The 22731-nt window shown below is 45.5% G+C and overlaps 1 protein-coding gene across 3 annotated transcripts in view; it reads right to left on the bottom strand.

Moving 5' to 3' along the window:
* RPS6KA4 (ribosomal protein S6 kinase A4) overlaps nucleotides 1-22731 on the bottom strand; it is a 222250-nt gene that overhangs the window by 80251 nt on the left and 119268 nt on the right. For all 3 annotated transcript variants that reach the window (XR_011198717.1, XM_069207158.1, XM_069207159.1), the window contains exons 7-11: nucleotides 20028-20131; nucleotides 19509-19659; nucleotides 14352-14513; nucleotides 9810-9932; nucleotides 6009-6142 (exon numbers count right to left, since the gene is read on the bottom strand). Coding sequence is in view for 2 of the 3 variants with exons in the window: in XM_069207158.1 (XP_069063259.1) it covers nucleotides 6009-6142; nucleotides 9810-9932; nucleotides 14352-14513; nucleotides 19509-19659; nucleotides 20028-20131 (674 nt within the window). In the remaining variant the exon portion in view is untranslated. The remainder of the gene's footprint in view (nucleotides 1-6008; nucleotides 6143-9809; nucleotides 9933-14351; nucleotides 14514-19508; nucleotides 19660-20027; nucleotides 20132-22731) is intronic.

Here is a 22731-nt window from a genome sequence, read left to right as displayed (position 1 = left end):
CCTCCCTGCTTGTTTAGATAATACATTGTTGTCATGTTGTCTGTTTTGACGAGAATGTATTTGTGAACTATTATTGGTTGGAAAGCTTTTAGTGCTTGAAAAACTGCTAGAAGTTCTAGGTGATTGATATGCAGTTTTGTTTGATGTACGTTCCATTGTCCTTGTATGCTGTGTTGATCGAGGTGTGCTCCCCACCCTGTCATGGAAGCATCTGTTGTTATTACGTATTGTGGCACTGGGTCTTGGAAAGGCCGCCCCTTGTTTAAATTTATGTTGTTCCACCACAGAAGCGAGAGGTAAGTTTGGCGGTCTATTAACACCAGATCTAGAAGGTGACCCTGTGCTTGAGACCACTGTGATGCTAGGCATTGTTGTAAGGGCCTCATGTGCAGTCTTGCGTTTGGGACAATGGCTATGCATGATGACATCATGCCTAGGAGTTGTAATACCATCTTTGCCTGTATCTTTTGTGTTGGATACATGCGTTGTATGATGGTGTTGAAATTTTGAATTCTTTGTGGACTTGGAGTGGCTACTCCCTTTGATGTGTCTATTATGGCTCCCAGGTATTGTTGTACCTTGCGTGGCAGAATTTTGGATTTTGTGAAATTGACGGTGAACCCGAGTTTGAAGAGGGTTTGTATGATCTGATTTGTGTGATTTGAGCACTGTATGAACGAATGGGCCTTGATTAGCCAGTCGTCCAAATATGGGAACACATGTATTTGCTGCCTTCTTTTGTGTGCAGCGACTACCGCTAGACATTTGGTAAAGACTCTTGGTGCGGTTGTTAATCCGAAAGGCAGTACCTTGAATTGGTAATGTATTCCTTTGAATACAAACCTTAGGTATTTCCTGTGCGATGGGTGTATTGGTATATGGAAATAAGCATCCTTGAGGTCTAAAGTTGCCATGTAATCGTGTAGTTTTAGCAATGGCAATACTTCTTGTAGTGTGACCATGTGGAAGTGGTCTGATTTGATGAAAATGTTCACTACTCTGAGGTCTAGGATTGGTCTCAGCGTTTTGTCCTTCTTTGGTATCAGAAAGTACAGTGAGTAAACTCCTGTGTTTATTTGTGTGTTTGGCACTAATTCGATTGCATTCTTTTGCAATAGTGCCTGCACTTCTATCCCCAGGAGATTGGAATGGTGTGTTGTTAAATTTTGTGCTTTTGGTGGTATGTTTGGAGGGAATTGTAGAAATTCTATGCAATAACCATGTTGGATAATTGCTAGAACCCAAGTGTCTGTAGTGATTTCCTCCCATGCTTTGTAATAATGACCTATTCTTCCCCCCACTGGTGTTGTGTGGAGGGGGTGAGTGACATGTGAGTCATTGTTTAGTAGTAGGGGTTTTGGGGCTTTGAAATCTCCCTCTATTTCTAGGGAATTGCCCTCCTCTATATTGTCCCCGAAAACCTCCTCTATACTGTCCCTGGTAAGTGGACGGTGTTGCTTGTGAGGTGCTGGCTTGTGTGCTTTGACCCCGAAACCCCCCTCGAAAGGGCGTTTTACGGAATGTGCTGTAATTCCCTCTGCTCTGCGGGGAGTAGAGTGCGCCCATGGCTTTGGCAGTGTCCGTATCTTTTTTGAGTTTCTCAATCGCTGTGTCCACTTCTGGACCGAACAGTTCTTTTTCATTAAAAGGCATATTGAGAACTGCTTGTTGAATCTCTGGTTTAAATCCAGACGTTCGGAGCCATGCATGCCTTCTGATAGTTACAGATGTATTAATTGTCCGTGCAGCTGTATCTGCAGCGTCCATGGAGGAACGTATCTGGTTGTTGGAGATGGTCTGTCCCTCCTCAACCACTTGTTTTGCCCTATTTTGGAAGTCCTTGGGCAGATGTTCAATGAGATGTTGCATCTCGTCCCAGTGGGCTCTGTCATAGCGCGCAAGTAGTGCCTGGGAGTTCGCGATGCGCCACTGGTTTGCAGCTTGTGCTGCGACTCTCTTACCAGCTGCATCGAACTTGCGGCTTTCTTTATCTGGGGGTGGTGCATCTCCAGATGTGTGAGAGTTGGCCCTTCTCCTAGCTGCTCCTACAACAACAGAGTCTGGTGGCAGCTGTGTAGTGATGAAAACCGGGTCCGTAGGAGGCGGCTTATACTTTTTTTCCACCCTTGGTGTGATTGCCCTACTTTTGACCGGCTCCTTAAATATGTCTTTTGCGTGCCGGAGCATACCAGGGAGCATAGGCAGGCTTTGGTAGGAGCTGTGGGTGGAGGAGAGTGTGTTGAACAAGAAATCATCCTCGACCTGTTCTGAGTGGAGGCTTACGTTATGAAATTGTGCTGCTCTAGCCACCACCTGAGAGTACGCGGTGCTGTCTTCTGGTGGAGATGGCTTTGTAGGGTATGCCTCCGGGCTGTTATCTGACACTGGGGCGTCGTATAGGTCCCATGCGTCCTGATCTTGGTCACCCTGGCTCATGGTGGTGTGAGCTGGGGAGTGAGATGGAGTTTGTGCTGGTGAAACGTTAATCACGGGCGGAGGAGAGGGTGGTGGTGTAACTCTTTTCACCACTTTTGGTTGTGGTGCTTGTTCCGTCTGGAACTCCAACCTTCTCTTTCTCCTAATGGGGGGAAGGGTGCTTATTTTTCCTGTCCCCTGCTGAATGAAGATACGCTTTTGCGTATGGTCCACATCAGTTGCTTGTAGCTCTTCCTCAAACCTATGCTTTTGCATTTGGGAGGTTAGCGAGTGCTCTTCTGTATAAGAGCCTGAAGCTGGGTCGCTTGCAGTTTGTTTCGGCGTCGAAACTTTGTCTGCGTGTTTTTTCGGCTCCGAGGTGACTTTTTTCCTTTTCGGGGCCGAAACCTCTCGGCGTCGATCTGTTTCGGTGCCGCTGTCTAGGCGTCGAGCCGTGTCCACACCGGCATCTCGGTGTCGAGGCTTGTCTCCAGCACTTTCTCGGTCCCGAGAAGGCTGCGTGCCGGTGTCTCGACCGGAGTCGGACGATCTCGGCACTGTTTGGGCCTTTTTCGGTGCCGACGGTCGGTCACCGAATTTATGGGTTGAGCCATGGCCTGGTGGCAGTGGCGTCCCCTGGGCCTTGTAAATGTTTCTTTGTGTGGTTTTCGACGTCTTACTCACGGTTTGTGTATCGTCGAATCCTTCGGAGTCTGAGTCTTGGATCGAGAAGGTACCTTCTTCTTCCTGTTCCTCGAACTCCCGTTGGGCTGTCGGTGCGGACGCCATTTGAAGTCTTCTGGCTCGACGGTCTCGGAGTGTTTTTCGGGACCGGAACGCACGACAGGCCTCGCAGGTGTCTTCGCTGTGCTCAGGTGACAGGCACAGGTTGCAGACCAAGTGTTGGTCTGTGTAGGGGTATTTATTGTGGCATTTGGGGCAGAAACGGAACGGGGTCCGTTCCATCGGCGTTCTTCAGCACGCGGTCGGGCCGACCAGGCCCCGACGGAGGATCGAAAAACTACCCCGAAGGGCACCGGAGCTCTTCGATCTTCGATGCGGTGTGGAATCTAAGTACGCCGATCCCGAACGCAACAATACCGACGAAAATCTTCCGAAATTAGCTAATTTTCCGTTCCGAAACTCGGAGCGACAGGAACACGTCCGAACCCGATGGCGGAAAAAAAACAATCGAAGATGGAGTCGACGCCCATGCGCAATGGAGACAAAAGGAGGAGTCACTCGGTCCCGTGACTCGAAAGACTTCTTCGAAGAAAAACAACTTGTAACACTCCGGCCCAACACCAGATGGCGAGCTATTGCAGAACATGCGTATCTACAGCGACAGATGCCATCGAACTCAATGGTTTTTCATTGCGGACATTTTTACCTCTTAAACAGGTCAACAGTATTAGCAATAACCCACATCAGCCTCAAAATGTTTCCTCAAATGAGCAATCTTCTGCTCTTCCATTCTGGAGGGCAGCTTGTGGAGACACTACAGTTCACTGACTTTTATGAGCTCGGTAATTGATGGAATCCAGCATCCCCTAAGACTAAATGCAGGTGTGATCCTCAGATGACAGGCAATACCTATGATTAATCCCAGTTATAGAAGACCTTGCCATGGATAGGATCTTGATCAAGTCATCACCTATTTGTAGGGGCTTTCGATAGTGTAGCAAGAATGGTGAAATTTGTCATACAAGAAAAAAGGAACCCTCCGACACAGGTGTGCTATCATGTGAATAATTGAACAATACGAACCCTTTCCCTAGGCTACATCAACAAAGGAAAAGGCTGAACTTCAGTTGAAACTGCTTCTTGTGGTTCATGTCCAAGGAATATGATGGGAACCAAAAGTGTTTCTTTACTGTACAAAGATGAATCCTTGAGCTAAAATTTCAACACCAGCGGACCCTGCCCTCCATTCACTTTTGCAGGTGGAAGGAGAATCCTTTCTGAAGATCAAAATCAGGTTTTCGCAATGCAACCTTTTCAAGATGCATTTGTCAACATGACAAACTATGCTCTAGAACACTGCATGTTCGGAATCAAGCGCACCCAGTCATTAAGTCTGTCTCAAGGCCAATAATGTTGATACATTTTCAGCTTTTCAATCTTACACTGAATATCGTTGTATCCACAGGAAGTTGGGTTCATGGGTTTACTAGTATGAAATAGAACTGAGGAACTCTCTATTGTATTTAATGTCTAAGCAGGCTCTGCTTCTTTAGCTATGTATGAAGTCTCTGCTTTATAACTGGTAGTTGTTTCCTGTTGTATAGTTTTAGAAAGCTGATTACACCTTGGTCGCAATGTCATTGCATAAAATGTCCAGCGGCGTTCTCTCTGCATGTAGAGAGTCTGAAAGTCATAGAAACCGAACACTGAGAATCAAAGTAGACTACTGGATTATACAAATGAAACATCTTTTAAGTTTACTGTTCCACAATTGATGATAGTCTCAGTTTGGGCAAACCTTAAAAGGTATTGTGTTCACTCCCAAACAAGGAGACAAAAGCAAAAAAAATAGGCATTGTTAGAGTCAATCTTGACGACCTGTGCTACTGAGTGCAGAAGTCCAAAAGTTAAACACTTAGGAACTTCGGTCACTTCTGAGATCCATTTTCCCCACCCTCTCATGCTTTTGAACCAGAAGCTAGGAAGATGGAATTTAGTGCTGAGCACTATGGTTTTCAGATCGTGTATCACTTTAACACCGAGGAGCAGCGCAGAGAATATGCTTTACACTAAGATGTTGTTCTGAGCAGGATTACGGTGAGCAATCTGATCAGAGAAGGTTTCACTGTGCAATACAAGCGGCGTTGAAATGTCACTTACATTCTGAGTCACTCAGTGTTATTTATAATTTAAAAAAGAAAAAAAGATAATAAAAATGCTACGTGTGAAACTCTGAGGTTGAATGGCCAACTAATCCATGCTGGCAAGTGCTCAGAAAGTGGGAGTGCTGATTGTCTTCCAGCTTAAAACGCTGTTTTTAAAAATGAAACCATGAACATGATGAGACTAGTTTCCACTGAAATGGGTATACATTAAAAAAGTAAGTGATACAGGAACCTCAACAGCATACTGTAGGCACACAGATGATAATTTAGTAAGATTTGGATTGCAGGGGAGAGAAGGAGGACTTGATCCCTCAATTAATATATGTGACCCTTCAGGACAAGAATCTTTGCTACGTAGTTCACCTATTCACCAGAGATAGTTCCTATCTATTTAGTGGTGCAAAGACAGGAGGAACATTTGATTGCTCAAAAAATGAAATGACAGTGTGATTTCCCAAAAAACTCAGTTTAATTTAAAAGTACAAGGACACTTGCAGGAACAAACATGTATAGTAATACAGAAATTATCTTAAAATCAGACCATGGGCTGTGCAGAAGGGACCTTCCCTATCTATCTGTGGGTAGACCTCCCAGGAATCAATGATTATGCTGGAACAGACATCACTGCTGCCATGGAGGAAGGGTGGGGCATGCAGCTAAAGCAGCAAACACAGCCATTAGCATTCACATTCAATTTGGGCCACCAGCTTGTGAATGCCCTTTCCACTGGTGTTACACACTCACCTGTTGCTGAGGATCTTGACAGCGTACTCTGTGCCTGTAGAGCGATGCCGACACTTCCTGCAGACTGAGAAGCTGCCCTCACCCAGCGCAGGCTCCTTCATGTCCAAGTCATATTGCTGGAAAAATGCAGAGTCCTGGGAAACAAAATTTTTAAAAGTCACCTGAGCAGTACTCATCATTTTGGGAGGTATGGGGAAGGCGATCCAAGTGTATCTGTATTTTCTGTATCTGCATTTTAACTCTTTCCCACCTTTGAGAAATTTGTTGTGTGCATGTAAAGTCTGATCAATTACTGAAGCATCCTCTCCATAAGCACCACTTATTCCAAGATGGCTAACGTGATTTCCAGTTAGCAGAAGGGGCGAGGGAAGAACTCGTTATCTAAGGTGGTAAACTTGAAAGGATAGTAAACCAATTAGTTAGACTCCACTATGGTTGAAGCCTGCCTCTCACAGGGAAGAGGTGTGTTGACCAATCAGGAAAAGGAACTTCCCTTTCTTCTTCTCAACAAAGGAATACTCACCCTGATATATTATGGCACTCTGCTGCCTATTTCCCTGGCATTTTTTAATATGCCACACACACAGAGCCAATGTTCAGTCTTTTCTCTAGCAAACTTCCCAGCCACACAGTCCTAAGCTGGCGTTTGGGCAAGCAAGCAGTTTTCTGTATCAAGTGTAAAGACCCAGTGGTTACAAGTCAGTCAATGGCATGTGCGTAACTACAGTATGTTTTAATGAAAGAAACTGGTAAACAAGGGCCTGGAAAAGGGTCCCCAAGTCTGAACATGTGTTAGACCTGGCAGCTTTTTGGCGTATCTCCCCTGTCTTTTTGCTTTCTGATCTCCTGTTTTTATGGTTTATTGGACTGTGTTTTTGCTGGTTTATTGTCTCTGCTCACTTTACCATGGCTGATCAGTGCTAAAGTGCAAGTGTTCCCTAGGTAAATTATAATGTTGATTGGTTTATCCATAATTGGAATAGTTAATTTACTGGTAAGTCCCTAGTAAAGTGCACCAGAGGTGCCAAGGGCCAGTAAAATCAAATGCTACTAGTGGGCCTGCAGCACTGATAGTGCCACCCACGTATGTAGCTTTATAAACATGGCTCAGACCTGCCAGTGTGTGTGCAGTTTTAAATTGCTAATTCGACTTGGCATGTTTACCCACTTGCCCGGCCTAAACCTATCTTTCTGGTACATGTAAAGCGCCCCTAGGGTAGGCCCTAGGTAGCCCCATGGGCAGGAAGCAGTGTATTTAAAAGGTAGGGCATGTACTGGTGTGTTTTAAATGTCAGAACAGTGAAATACTGCCAAATTGGGTTTTCAATGTTACAAGGTCCATCTCCCTCATAGGTTAACATGGGGGCTGCCTTTAAATAACTTTAAAGCACAGATTCCCATTGAGGGCAGATAGAAATATGGAGTTTGGGGACTCTGAACTCACAATTTAAAAATACATCTTTTAGTGAAGTTAGTTTTTAGATTGTGAGTTTGAAAATGCCACTTTTAGAATGTGGGCATTTCCTTGCTTAAATCATTCTGTGACTGCTTGTTTGTGGATTCCCCATCTGGGTCAGTTTGGCTGTTCACACCTCTCTTCTAGACAGTGACACAAAGGGAACTTGGGTGTAGCCTGCATATCCTGATGAGCCATCTGATCAAGAGTGGAGGGAGGAGTGGTCACTTACACCAGAAAGGTCTATGCCCGCCCTCACACAATGCAGTCTCCAACCCCCTGGTGTGTGTCTGGGGCCTGGCATGGACAAGGAAGGATCTTGCAAACACCCGAGACTTTGCTTTGAAGTTTGGCAACTTCAAAGCCAGAAAGGAGTATAAGAAGAGGACCCAAAACCCTAGACTTTTAGAATCTTTCTGGAATCAAGAGGAACCTCTACCAAGGAGAAGAGCTGGAGGAGGAGAAGAGCTGGAGGAGGAGCACTGTCCCTTTACTGTGTTGCTTTGCTGGACTGGCCTTCAGCTGCTGCTTCTGCCTGAAAGGAGTGCAAAGGTTGAACTTTGCTGTGTGTCCTGTGTTCTCCCAAGGGCCTGGAAAGAGCTTGCCTCCTGTTGAAGTCTCAGGGACACCAAAGACTTCAGTATCCTCGACCTGCAGCACTGGGAACTGTGTGTTTTGTGCTGTTCAGGAGGAGAAACCACTGCAGCGTTGAGAATGATGCCGCTGGCCTGCACCGTGACCTGCCGATACCACACGGAGCTGCACTGCCCCTCGCTCCGCGACCCTTATATCACCAATGCCGTCATTGGATGACTTCACCGAGCAGCTGCTCGCACCGCAACCTATTGGCCCCACACTCCGGCATCACCTTGCTCACACCGCAGCCTGGGCATCCGAAATGATGACCTGTGTAGACCGCTAGTGATATACACAAAGCACCGGCCAGCCCCACACCACAGCCATGTCCACAGACACCAGCATCCTCGACTCCAGTGTCGTCACCAGGAATCCGGCCTGCACCGTGGCATATAGACACCGCTCATGAGGTACACAAAGCACCGGCCAGTCCTGCACCGCCAGCTTGGACCTACTGACGAGAGCGCTTCAGTAACTAAGACAACACTGCCTGCACTGTGACTTGGTGACACCGCACAAGCCCGCTTCGCACTGCAGCCCCGACGCCATCCACGCCAGCGCTCCTGACTTCATCAGCCCAGAGTTCAATCTGCAAGGCGTGTGACTTGACTCCCGCACCAACTCCGTAACTGACACTGCGACGCCAGCGACGCCGCTCTCCGGAACTCACTGTGAGGATCACGATGCCCTGCAATTCCAGAGGTACTGTTTGCGGGTCTTTCCGACACCGTAGGTGCCTGCGATGCTGCGGCTGGCCTGAACTGTTGGTTTTGTTGATCATGACACAGTGATAGCCCCAGGAGGAGCTATCGACCTCAAGGAAGTGTAATTTTGAGTAAATATTGCAGAATTCTTATATTTATTACTGTATGGTGATTTTTTTATCATAATTGGTCTTGTTTTATATAGATAAATATTGGCATTTGTTTCTAAAACTGGTGCAGTGTCCTTTTGTAGTGTTTTACTGTATTACTGTGTGTTCTGTGCAAATGATTTACACATTGCTTCTGAGATAAGCCTGATTGCTTGTGCCAAGCAACCAAGGGGGTGAGCAGGGGTTATCTGAGCAGGTATCTCCCTTATCCTGACTAGAGTGCTGGTCCCTACTTGGACAGGGTGCAAACCCACTGCCAGCTAGAGACCCCATTTCGATTAATTTGGTTTTGCAGCAAGGGGTAGAATGGGATGAGGAGAACAGAAAGTAACAGAAGCATGATGGTAACTCATCGCCACTGCCTCCTCCCTGACACAAAGATACAAGAGGAGTCAGACAAGGGAACAGTAATCAAGTCTGTACCTGCACAGTTTAGCCTGCCCGGCAATGAACTAGCATTGCTTTGTGGGGAGAGAGTGTAACTCACGCTCTTGCGTACTTTACAAAATACACCTTTCTACCTACACTGTGCTGGTCTGTGATTCACAATAATGACAGGGTTCAAGTTCACTGAACAGGGACTACTTCCAAGATGGATGCTACCAAAAGGTAATTGCTTCTATCCTGGCCAATCTGAAACATGATTGCTTCTCCACCTTCTATCATTTTCTCTCATCCCATTTTCTTTCATTGAAACACTCCCACACACCACACATTTGCATTTTACATCCCTCACAAATTTGTCACATTACAACATCTCCTCATCTGATTTGCCCTGTAAACATGCCCTCTTCTCCCCCTTGAGCCTTGGTGGTCTCCTGACATACTCAAATACCTTCATCATGGCACTGCGAGCCACCGCAGCGCTTCCAGGGCGCTCAGAGTTCACCAGATCCATAACGTCAGTCATAACAGCATTGCAGGTGAAGAGTACAGAGGGGGCAATGAAGGAGTAGCCCTAGAAGAGAAAAGGGAGAGTAAATGAGCATCATAAGCACATCCTTTGCCTAGTTAGGAGTAAGCAGAGCAGAATGCTGATTAGGGGAGATACCCACAGGGGCAGTCGGGTTCAACAATTTGGTGCCTGCAATCTTTAATTTTATTTCTAATGCCAAGAAATCTTTATGAGAGTAAGGCAGATTCTTGGTATTAAAGTAGTTGTGTGCATTGTCGCTGACCTTAGAGACTGTTGAGGGAATGCTACAGCTCAAGGTCTGGACTACTCTCAGAACTTTCACACCATTTCCTTGGCATTGTAATGGAGGCCCCTGAGGCTTGGCGCCAGATTGTGGCAGACTCGTTCTATGATGGCTTGAGATAACACGGAAAGCGCAAAACTGTGCTGTGGCTTGTTCATATGACGCTGTTGTGTGCCATACCTTATAGACTCACTGAAGACTCATTTATACGATTTTGTTTTCATCCATAGATCCACGGTCTTGAGGAATAATCATGCAAACATCTTAGCCTCTAAGAACTTTTGGTTATAGAATGAAACGTGCTCACTGGATCATTGTAAAAGAAGGAGTAACCATTGTACATGAAAGTTTAATGCATGGAGATTTGCCAATAAACAGGTTATTTTCTAACACTTCTGCAATGGACATTCCAGTGACTGAACACTGGAAATCACACCAGATTGTGTGACTTACTTACAAGATAGATGGATATTTGGAAACCTCTGCAATCTTGGTCTTATTTATGCTGGTCTTCATTCTGGCGATTATCTTAAGAGAACCTGGGCAGCTAACTAAGGGAGTGCTCCAGTTGATTACACAAGGGATGTGATGCTGTCTCCACTGTTGCCCATTTATACTGTTGTGCCATTTAAAATATGTCAGTGGAATTCCCTGCACAAGGTTAATCTGCATAATGTTAATATAAACCGAGTATATCAACGTTATTTAAAAGCATCTGCAGATCATCCTTGTTATTAGTGTTCCATGTTTAAAATGTTCTCAGTGGACATGTTTGATAATGGAGCTGGAACTCTGATATTTCGTATCTCACTTTGGCATGGAGTGGAGGTTTACAGCATTTTGCAGCCTCCTGGTTGAGTACTGATGTACAATCTAAAAAACGGTGAGCAAGTATGAACAAGATCATTTTTAGCTTTGGTAGCAACCGTGGAATCCCTGAAAGAGTTTTGCAGTTGACGTCTCAAGAAGTGACACTAGAGTAGCAGATCTAGCTAAGGCAACTAGAGTACAAGGTTAAGGAGAAGTTCAAAACAAGTCTTTCTAGACGTAAAAGGAAATTATGCAACTAACAGTGACATATGGCTATTTTCTCGGATCTCTAAGGTGCAGGAGTAGATTAATAATAATAATAATGATGATGTCAGCAACTTAGGGCCTGATTTAGATCTCAGCAGATGGAATACTCTGTCACAATGGTGACAGACAAGACAGAGATCCTCGTGATTGGCTCCACCCCTGCTGCCTAGAACAACTCCTGGTGGCCCAATGCTCAGGGTAACATCCCTGCCCCCACTGACCATGCACGCAAACTGGGCACCATCCTGGACTCCTTTCAATCGATGACCCACCAAGTCAACGCCGTCTCTTCGTCGTGCTTCCACACCCTCAGACTCCTGCGGAAGATTTTCAAATGGATCCCCCCGACAGTAGGAAGACAGTCACCCACACACTCAAGCAAACACCAAGAAACTTCAATCAAGACTACAAAGAGCCCAGAATGCAGCAGCCAGACTCATCCTGGACATTCCACAAAACAGCTGCATCACCTCCCACCTCAGAGAGCTACACTGGCTCCAGTCAACAAGCCCATCACATAAAAACTCCTGATCCACACCTCCAAGGCACTGCACAACACAGGGCCGGCATACCTCAACCACCTGCCTCACCTTCTACGTACCAAACAGACGTCTCCATTCCTCCCAGATCACCCTGGAAGCCGTCCTCCAAGATCTGGAAAAGTACAGCAGAAGGAAGATCCTTCTCCTATTCAGCAGTCTGGACATGGAACACACTACCTCTCAAGCTCAGGAAGAATGCATCACTTTAGGAGTTCAAGAAGGACCTCAAGACCTGGCTTTTCAAATGAGTAGCACGCCCACATACAGTGCCTCAAGACCCTATGGGTGAATAGCCACGCTCTGCAAATCCATGATTGATTGATTGATGGATATTCCATATGCAGTATCACTATCTTCATAGGATATAATGGGATCGTAATAAGGCGGACGCAATATCTCTCACGTTTGTAATAGAGAATTCTCCTCTGCCAAGATCTAAGTTAGGCCTTTAGTCTAAAATCAATAGAGACTCAATCAGGATACTCGGAAAGGTGATGATAATCAGCCATGCTGCTCCAGGTCAGCTGGTACTAGGTAAGCAGGTACCTGTCATGTTTACGGCATCATGTTTGCACATAGAAACAAGGCTATGCAAAAGAACAGTGCATCTATCTAGATGGTTCTTCACCCTGGGCCTAGGTGATTTTTGGGAGAATCCCTATAAACTTGAGAAAACTCACACAAAACTACTGAAGTGCACATACTGGTCATATGTTCGAAATGACTACATTACCCGGAAATCTGCTGGACGCCTAACCAATCTTTTTATTGATTTTAAATGGTACCCACAATTCGAATTGTATCTTGATGTAATACCCGATATCCCAGGCAAGGGATTATATGCTAGATTTCGTTTTGGGTCATTACCACTGAAGTCTTTGGCGAGTAGATGGGGACCAAATGTTACAACTGACATATGTCCTGTGTGTGGTGCCACCCCCGAAACTATTGAGCACTTTATGTTCTTTTGCCCTGCCTATTTATCGACTAGGACAAAATGGACCTGTAAAATCTGCCGAGAAATGAAAATAAGAAAATGTGATATAACCTTGAGGGTTTTAAAAAGCCATAATTCTAATGTAGTAATCTACGCTGTTAGTAGGTTTTTAGTGGCATCATGGCATGTTCGAAATTTTTATCTAAATAATGAAATCTAATGATGACCTTTTCTGCTGGTTTTAATGGGATTTTATTATTCACTATTTATACTATTGATTTTATGATGATATTTATTTATTCTTTGTATTGCTTTGATGATCAGTTAATCGAATAAAGCTTGTGTTGACTGACTGACTGTGCACAAACCTCCCAGGTAATCCTGTACGATCATGCCTTTTGTAGCTAATTGTCTGATGTGCTATTACATAGCATGTTTGGGGTTATGGCTTCGGGCCAAGTAAGGTCTCTTATAGTAGCACAGACAAAACAAGAGGTGTGTTTCACTCTTCACTTATGTACACTGTCAGGAGTCCAACATTCAGAATACTCCTGTCATGCTCAGCGCAGTTACACAGGACCACCTTGTCTTAGGTCAGGCAGCAACCACAGGCCTATTGACACTGCCAAATTCTGAGAAGCTAAGAGGTAGAATGTTTTGAGTGGGAAAGGTGCCTGATAGGGTACTTCAAAAATGAGAAAATGATGCCCCCAAGAAAGAGGGGGAAATGGGCCAACACAGAAATGGAGCACTCATGGAGTCAAGCATGCTCCTGTTCCGGTCTCTGATTTTATCATCTAAGATTATGTACTTCACCCTCACACACCTCTAAACAAATATACTTCAGTTAAGGTTCACATGCCTGCAGGTTTTTTTATTGGCGAATACCACTCAATCTATTCTACGTTTGAAACTCTGAGCTTCCAAGGATCTAACTACAAATTAAGCTCTCTGTGTAAAGAGCTCCATTACTCTTTGAGCCTAGGATCACACAATAATAAATAACTAACACACTGAAGCCCTTTTCAATCATTGTTAGTGAAGCATAGATGGTCTGACACAGTGGGCTTCCAAGTTTCCCCACCACAAAGAGATTGGAGGTGTCACAGTTGTGAGAAGGAGATACATGTAGATCTTCTTTAGCCATTGCCCACCAAGGGGCTGCAACAGGGCATCAGTATACTGACTACTCTTGGAAGAGGAGTAAAAAGCTACACCAGGAATAGACTGACAGCCATCTACCCAACTGGGTATGTCACAGTAACCACATCAAAATGGTATGGTAACCACATCAAAATATCACAGAGAGGGAGAGAGAGACCAGGAGATTGTGTTCCGGCTTGTTACATACTAGGGTGTGTGGGATCTCGTCTATGGAAAAGGAAATGCAATTTCTCAAACAACTGATCACCAAGAAGATGTTGCTGAATTCGTAAGGGGACATCACCTGAAGTGTTTCAACCGTATCCAGCAAGAGAAGGCATGCTCACATAGACAAACAAATCCCACCTTTTACTAGCTCACACTCAATTTAAAAAGATAAATACATATGCGCACCATAACATTAGTGTATATTCAATGCGAGACAATCTGCCCCCCTGTTAACACGCAGAAAATCTGACCTGGAAGACTCTGTCCATATTTGGGGGTGTCCCTGCAGGAGAATAGATGGGGTCGAGATTGGTAAATTCCTCTGCAAAGTTGCTAACATCCATCTCACTACGAATTGCTGGCTTGAATGGTGCAGCCACTTTCTTTGATGCCAGATCACTCCAGTTGAGTCCCTGCCGGTCACAGGAGGATAAGGAAAACAAAATATTATAATCTTTTCTTTGCAAGGGAGGTAAAGTTTTAAGCTCGGTAAAACATTTTGCCAAGAGAAGAAAACAGAAAGGGACAGTAGGCAGCTTGGAACAATACTGGTGGTCGCTAAAATGAGTAAAAGAAAGTGAACAAGTACGGTACTAAAGAAAATAAAGAAATTAAAGTGCACAATAAGCAAAGAGCAGCAATAACAAATTCAGAAGAGAGAGGCTGAAGCTGTAGACATCTGCGAAGAGAACAAATGGCAACAAAAGACAAGGCTTCTGGCCATAATTGAAAGCCTACACACTAAAAACAAATATGGCTCTCACACCATGATAAAGGGTAGGCAAATATGGACTAAGTTTGCAAAAGAAAGATAAAACTTTAGGAATGATGTCTTGTTCTTGACAACTTTACTCTGTATAAAAAATAAATCACATAAAAGGTAATGTTGGGTTTTCATAAGTCGAGACATATCGTTCTCCTTCCTCCTTAGACATTAGCTCTTAACATCAGCACAGAACACTCCTTAGAGAGCACTACGAGCAATAAATCTACCAAATGTCTGTAGGATGTAGGAAAGTACCCTCTTTTTGGCATGGTTACCCCACTTTTTGCCTGCTATCAGTGTGCTTAGACTGTATTTACTGGGATCCTGCTAACCAGGAGACCCCAGTGGTTGTGCTCTCTCCCTCCAAATTTGGTTACCTTAAGACCTTTGAGCACTCTACAATTGGCATACTGGTGTCCCCTTATAAGTCCCTAGTATATGGTACTCAGGTACCCAGGGCATTGGGAAACCAGGGGTCCCCCATGGGCTGGAGCATGTATTATGCCACCTATGGGAACCCATGCAAAATGTGTCTACAGGCCTGCCATTGCAGCCTGCGTGAAAAGGTGCATGCACCCCTTCACCACAGGTCACTACACAAGGTCACTGTAAATGACTCCTATGGTAGGCCCTTCCAGTCCAAAGGGCAGGGTGCCGATTCCTGTGTGTGAGGGAACCCCTGCATGAGCAGAGGTGCCCCTACGAACTCCAGTTTCAATGCACTGGACTTCGTAAGTGCAAGGAAGCCATTTTACCCTTGTACTAGCCACAGGTCACGCACTACCTCTGGTCCACCTATATAATGGTAACTCCGAATCTGGGCATGTTTGGTGTCAAACATGTTGCAATCATACCCAATACTAATGCCAGTATTGGTAACATGATCCCATGCACTTTGGAGGCTCCCTAGAGGACCCCCCCCAGTATTGCTCCTACCAGTCTTGCAGGGTTTTACGGGCAGTTCACGCCACTGCCACCTCTCAGACAGGTTTCTGCCCTCCTGCTCCTGCAGTTCAGGCAGGGAAAGGCAGAACATTTGGTGCCCTCCTTGCATGAACCGGTTTGCACCAGTCCAGGGCCCCCCGGTCCCTGCTATGGCGCGAAACTGGACAAAGGAAAGGGGAGTGAACACTCTCCTGTCCATCACCACCCCAGGGGTGGTGCCCAGAGCTGCTCCAGTTGGGCACTTGATTCTGCTACCTTGAAAACACGATGTGCAGAGGCCCCTGGGAGCATCTGAGTGGCAGGTCAGGCAGATGACACAAGTGACCCCCTTTGATAAGTAGTCACTGTGCAAAGTGAAGAAACCCAGTATTAGGGCTATTTAAGGACTCCCTTGCAATTGGGTCCCCAGGACTCAACTGCATTGACCTCAACTGCTCCTGGCCACTGGACTGCAACTCCTGAGACGACCTCACCTTGCAACATTGTTTCCCAGGCTCCTTCCAGCAACTGCAAAATTTCCACGGCTGTGCATCCTCTGGTGTCAGCAAGACTTCAGCTGCACCAGGAAGAAAGAAGAAATCTCCCTTGGAGTGAAGGAGTCACTACCCTGGATCTGCATGCACCTACAGCAACGACGTCTGACAGCATGGATCTGCCCTCCTCTGGAACTGTGTGGATCCTGCAACACTGGTGGTGGTCCAGAGTGGTGCATTTGGTCATCTTTGCGCTCTGTCCATTTTAGGAGATGGTGAGCCCTTGCCTCTCCTTGCAGGACAGTACCCTTGTGCACCGTGACTCTTGCAGCAACCAAGACTTGTTGACTCCTGCTCCAAGGGATCTTCAAGCTCCAAGTAGCCCCAGCCTCCATCACTTCATCCTTTCAAGAACGGTCTCCTCTCCTCAGCTCCAGTGACGTGGGACTCCTCTCCAGGTGTGCTGATTGGGCTTCACTGCAAATTACTGTGCCTGCCGCTAGTGGGTTGCCTGTGGGGGCTGTGACTGCTTCTGCTGGCTCTTGCGACTGCTGAGGATCAACCCAGACTTACTTCCACTGGTCGGGTCCCCTGGACCTTGCTGGTCCTTTTCAGCCTTGCAACTCTTCTTTTGCTCCAACTTTGCCAAGGCTGGTGGTTCTCCTGACCACTGACTGACTGCACCCTGGCTACTGGCATGAGACATCATCTACACAGCTCCAAGAACTTCTCTGCAGCTCCTGGACTCCACAGCTGATCTTCTTCCTCCCCCACTGACCCGGATCTTCATCCACAGAATGATGGGTAGTGGCCCATCTGAACACTTCATCGTGGACTGGACTCTGTCCCCTTCTATTGCAGGACCTCTTCTTCCAGAATCCATCTTTTGGTTCCTTTGGTCTTGTCCCATTCTTGCACAATCCATTTTCTAAGTCCTCCTGTCAGTCCTTGGGAAGACCAGGTACTTACCTCTGCTCTCCTGGTCGCTGTGGGTCACTAAGGCACTCACCTCTTTGGGTTCTGTGTTCTCCCAGCTGCCCTCTAATGACTCAATATCCTTCAGTGGGGGACTTCACTTCACATTCCACTATTTTAGCATATGGTTTGGCCCTCCCCTTTGGCCCTAGGTGTGATAAGTTACTGTGTGACTGCTGTCGTATTGCTAGTGCTTTACACTCCTCCTAGATAAGTCTTGGCTGCTCATCCACAGCTACCTCTAGAGAGCCCCGGCTTCCTAGACACCGTCTTCATTCACAAATAGGGGTTGCCTGGACCTGGTATAAGGTTCCAACACAATAGGTATCCACCACATACCAGGCCCGCTTCCTACGTAGGACCTTCACAAAATCCCTTGGTAAGTGTATAAAAGTAAATTGTTACTGAATTACCATACTTTTCCTGCCAGCAGACTGTACAACTCAAAATTACCTTCTAGGTCTTCCCATCTGGTGTGCAGAAATAAACTGAGGGCCTGATTCAGATCTTGGCAGAGGGGAATGGCTATCTCATTCACAGTATTACGATCCCATTATATCCTAGGAAGATCGTAATACGGCGAATGGGATGTTCTATCTACCAAGATCTAATTCAGGCCCTAAGTCACAGATCTTCCAGTTTCTGACATAATTAAGGTCTAGTAGCTCCCTTAACACTGAGACCAGTCCAAGCAACTTACGAAGTTAACAGTATGGCATATAGCAACCTATTATGGAAAGGTTGCCTTGAAAATGCTGCCCTTTGTTGCAAAGAACAAGGCAAAGTGAGAAGAAAACATTTTAATTAGAGGGTGGATGTACTATATTGCCATCTATTAAGTATGAGACCGAACGTAAGAGCGTAGAAATTGTAACAGTTTAAGAGCAGTAACAGTGCCAGAAGTAGTTGAAAAAAACCCACAATGTTGAGAAATCCACTGAAAAAAACAAATGCTGGTGCAGGCTCTAAATTTAGAGGTTGACAGCACACACAGGTCACTTGTCTGTAACTGCAAAACTGCCCATCCCAGCAGGTGCAAACAAGATCGTCTGAAACTTTTTTTAGGGTTGTCAAAAGGGTGAGGCACACTGGTGTTCTTTATAAAGATAGAAGACATGAATATTTTCAGCCCAGAGAGCCAGCCACCCTAGGAATGCATTACATGTTGTCTTGCAGAATGGCAGCAAACACTAAATTTTAAACTGCCCACTGTTCTACCAATCTCTATAAAACAGTCAAGGGTGGTGGAGAGGATGACAGGTAAAATAATGGAAGAAGAAAGAAGCAGGGAGAAACTGAAAGTTAGGAGGAAATATATGGCGGAAAGAGGAGATGAAAGATAAATAAAGGAGTAAGGAAAAAAGAACATACAAAATAGCGGGGGCAAAGAAGAGTGAAAGAGAAATATAAAGAAATAGACATACAAAGAGGAGAAAAATAAGACCAAGGAAAGTTGATGAAAAGAGCAGTAATGTGAAAGAGGGAGATTGGTAGAGGGCTGACAGAGAGGAAGCTAGATAAATGAAGGAATGTTTTTCATAGTTACCCCAAATTGAATCTTGGAAATATTTCTCAGATAAAAGCATATTTTTGGTCTAATATTGATTACAGCACATAGTGCATACATCATCTGTAAAACTGCAACCAAATACAAATAAAAAAACTGAACCGCTCTAAGGCTCTGTGATATAAACCACAAGGAATAACAAATATCCAGCTCTCTTTAGGGTCTACCTTTATTGGCTTGAATAGAGCACTGGTTGGAAAACAGTTTACTTTGCTGGAGAAGCTCAGAGTAAATGCTCCCCTAGAATGAGAGGAAGAAATTAGAGAAGTCAGGAACTCTACCTCACCAACTCTGCACACCAAACTGGTGAAATTGACAGGACTCCCAAGTGATTCTATGAGTGCAAGAAACCTTGAACTACCATCACACCACTCCACAAGAAGCAGATCGTAACCTGTCATAAAGCCATGCAGACGCTTTCCCTTCTCAACTGTACTAGCCTAGTCTATCCCTTTCCTCAACCTTTACACACAAATAGAAGAAGGTACCTGTATTAAAGTGTCCCTTAGCATTGTATTCTTCCTAGATTCATAGTCTGCAAAACATTACCCATCGGTAAAGAATATTTTCTAGGCAGTTTGTCATAATGGAGAACTGAAGTATACAGAGGGTTTACCATTTGCCAGCTAAAGTCAATCATTCAACCCAGCTTGCCTCCACCTCAGTGTCCTACCATCCTCACCTTGAAAAAGGGATGGTTCTTGATCTCTTCGGCCCCCCGAGGCCCTGATCCCAGCCGCTTCTTGGGGTCCTTGTTGAGCAGTTTCTGCAAGAGGTCCCGGGCAACTGGGCCAATCATGGAAGGGAACGGCGGGTTACTCTTGAGGATGCGCCTGCATAGAGTACAGTAACACAATCGTAACTGTGTGTCTGATGCCAGACAACACAATAATATGAGAAACATTGTCCAGTTCAAAACAAGTTCTCAAAATTTGAAAAAATGCTTAATTTCAAGAAACTAGGGGCTAAACAGAGATTAATTTTATATTGTGCTAAGGATTAAACTTTTATACCTAGACACTATAATCTTTGGAAGGTGAATAATGCATCCCTTACATCTCAATTCTACTGGGAAATTAAACCCTATTATATGCTATTGCTAGAGGATTTATTTGTTCCTTATGACTTTGATCTACGAAGAGACAAATCATTTATTTCTGGAGATAAATATAGCATAAACACCTCTGTCTGCTTGCCTTACCTAGAAACCTCACTCTGTGTGTTCTTCTCTCCTTCCAGTGTGAATGGGGATGCTCCTGTCAGCAGCTCAAACATCAGGATTCCCAAACTCCACCAATCTACAGACTTTAGACAAAGAAGACAGGAGTGTGTGTAAGGCATTTTCGCACTGGTACCACCTGAATTTCGCACATTTGGGCCACTTATGCTTTTTCTTTGAACATGTGGCAAGAACTATTGAGCATCCCTCAGCTGGTGGCAGTATATCAGTTTAGATTTCTAAGTAATTACTAACGATGCCCAGCCCCCAAGGAGTTACATAGGTCCAGGGCAAAGAGAGGATGATGGTCGCACTACTTACCTACTCAGAGTGCGGCTACGCTTCAGAAACCAGCACTTGGTGCTGTGTGACTGTGAAGAGAATGTTTGTGATTTTCTGTGGGTCGGGCGAGATAAATAGATCTCACTTTCTCTGTGTATTTGTTCTTTCACCAAGTCACTCTCTGCCTATGCTCTCAGTCTGTGCTCTGAGGACACACTCAGTTTTGTGTGTAATTCTTCTTGAGCAACAAATGGCCTTCATTTATGCAAGGTGAGAGGAAATGGGCAGGGGAGAAAGAGAAGCAGGCCAAACCACCTGTTGGGATGGAAAGACTTCTTCTTGGCACTGGTGAGGGTGCTTTCCTTCCTTAAGTTGGTCTCCTGGCAAGTCACCGGAAAGGTGATGTACAGTTTTTGATTTTTACCTCAATGAACATGACAATTATACATGTCCTCTGATGATTTCCATGTTTACATGAATTGTGACCCTAGAGCTTGGCTCTGAGGTCAAGAAGTCAGGTAAAGTGCAGTCCTGTTATACAGAGAGCAGCTACTGCTCTCTCTATTCAGGCTGTGGAAGAAGGATGATGGTGGCAGCATCGTTCTATATAGTCTGGTGTGCCTGTAACCTTCAGTGCGGCTGCTTACTGGCTTCCTTCTTTGTGAAGTGTGTGCAGTCTTACCTACCTAGGCTCTATTGGCCTCTATCATATTTAGGTTAGGTGTGTTCACCAGATAAGAATGGACTGGTGAGCAACTGTATTTGATGTAAACCGAGCAGGTATCTGTACTACTGGAAATTCTAGCTCCCATGTGCACCTCCACAGTCCTTACAAAAGCTTTAAGTGTTGGGAAAGGAACCGATTTTTACGTGTGTTTAGAGCAGACTTTCCCTCCCCTGGGTGATGCTCCTGTAGCCAGCCCCCCCTTGCCTGTATTTAGTTAACATTGCTCCCTGGGGATAGCACACACACAGGTACCCAGTGACTGGGAATAGCGCAGCAGGGTCTCCCCATGCAGCAAACACAGAATGCATATGCAGGAAATATGCCCCGATTATTTGAAGGAAACCCATGATTCAAAAGTAGCTAATCCCCATGACAGGATTAGTCAATCTCAAAAGACTGGCAGTGGGCTGTTCGACATTCCAGTCATCTTCTGAGGAGGAGGAGGACCACACACCAGCATGGTTGAATAAGCAGAGATCTAGGAGTGGAATCCCCTTGGACTAACATTTTCCAAGGCAGACCTGGAATAGGTGCTGGGCTGGAACTCAGAAGGTGTTTCTGTGACTTATTTCCATGCAGAAAGTAATTTTTCAGTATTAACAGAAGGAGCTGTGCTTTAGCTCACCAGGTAAAGTATTTTGCAGCACTCCAGCAAACAACCAGATATTCGTGAGGATATGTGGGAGGTGGCTGTGGAAGTGCAACCACCTTGAAGCACATGGAGACTCAAAGCAACAGCTCAAGATAAGCAAACTTGCCGCACAGCAGTAAGTGAAACGCTGGGAGCTCCTCACTGCCAATGGCAGAGGAACTGTTTAACCCAGACCCTTCCCCGGAGCTGTGGAGCCTTCCAGTAACCCTCTATTGCTGAAGGCGATTGTCTTGTTGCAGAATTTCCCATTTGAACCCATGATCCCTGAGCCAGGACCTGCATAGTCTCCATTTCTGCCCTTGCTTGTTCCATATCAGTAGCAAGCAGCACCATTCCTGTGAGTGCCCTCCTATTAGAAACATTTGACTGTGACAGTGAGATCTAATGTACAAGCTCCCACCCCTTTTGTGTGCCATCTGATAGTATCAGGGTGTACTTTCATTAAGACCAGCCAATACACTCCTAAAGCTAGTCCAGTGACTATGGGACTACTGGGACATGTAGGAAACTGGCACTTGTTGCAGTTACCCCTCACCTTTTGCCTGATATTGATGCTGACTTGACTGAGTGTGTGCTGGGATCCTGCTAACCAGGCCCCAGCACCAGTGTTCTTTCCCTAAAAATGTACCATTGTTTCCACAATTGGCACACCTCTGGCACACAGATAACTCCCTTGGAAAAGGTACCAGTGGTACCAAGGGCCCTGTGACCAGGGAGGGTCCCTAAGGGGTGAAGCATGTGTTGTGCCACCCCAAGGGACCCCTCACCAAACACATGCACACTGCCATTGCAAATTGTGTGTGTTGGTGGGGAGAAAAAGGCAAATTCGACATGGCATCCCCCTCAGGGTGCCATGCCCCAACACACTGCCTGTGGCATAGGTCGGTCAACCCTTTAGCATGCCTTACAGCCCTAAGGCAGGGTGCACTATACCACAGGTGAGGGCATAGCTACAGGAGCAATATGCCCCTTCAGTGCCTAAGTCCCTTCTTAGAAATTGTAAGTGCAGTGTGGCCATATTAAGT

This window comes from Pleurodeles waltl, chromosome 9 (assembly GCF_031143425.1).
Source record: "Pleurodeles waltl isolate 20211129_DDA chromosome 9, aPleWal1.hap1.20221129, whole genome shotgun sequence".
NCBI lineage: Eukaryota > Metazoa > Chordata > Amphibia > Caudata > Salamandridae > Pleurodeles > Pleurodeles waltl.
The sequence above is the reverse complement of the archived record's forward strand: the minus strand, read 5'-3'. Positions and strand labels throughout refer to the sequence as shown.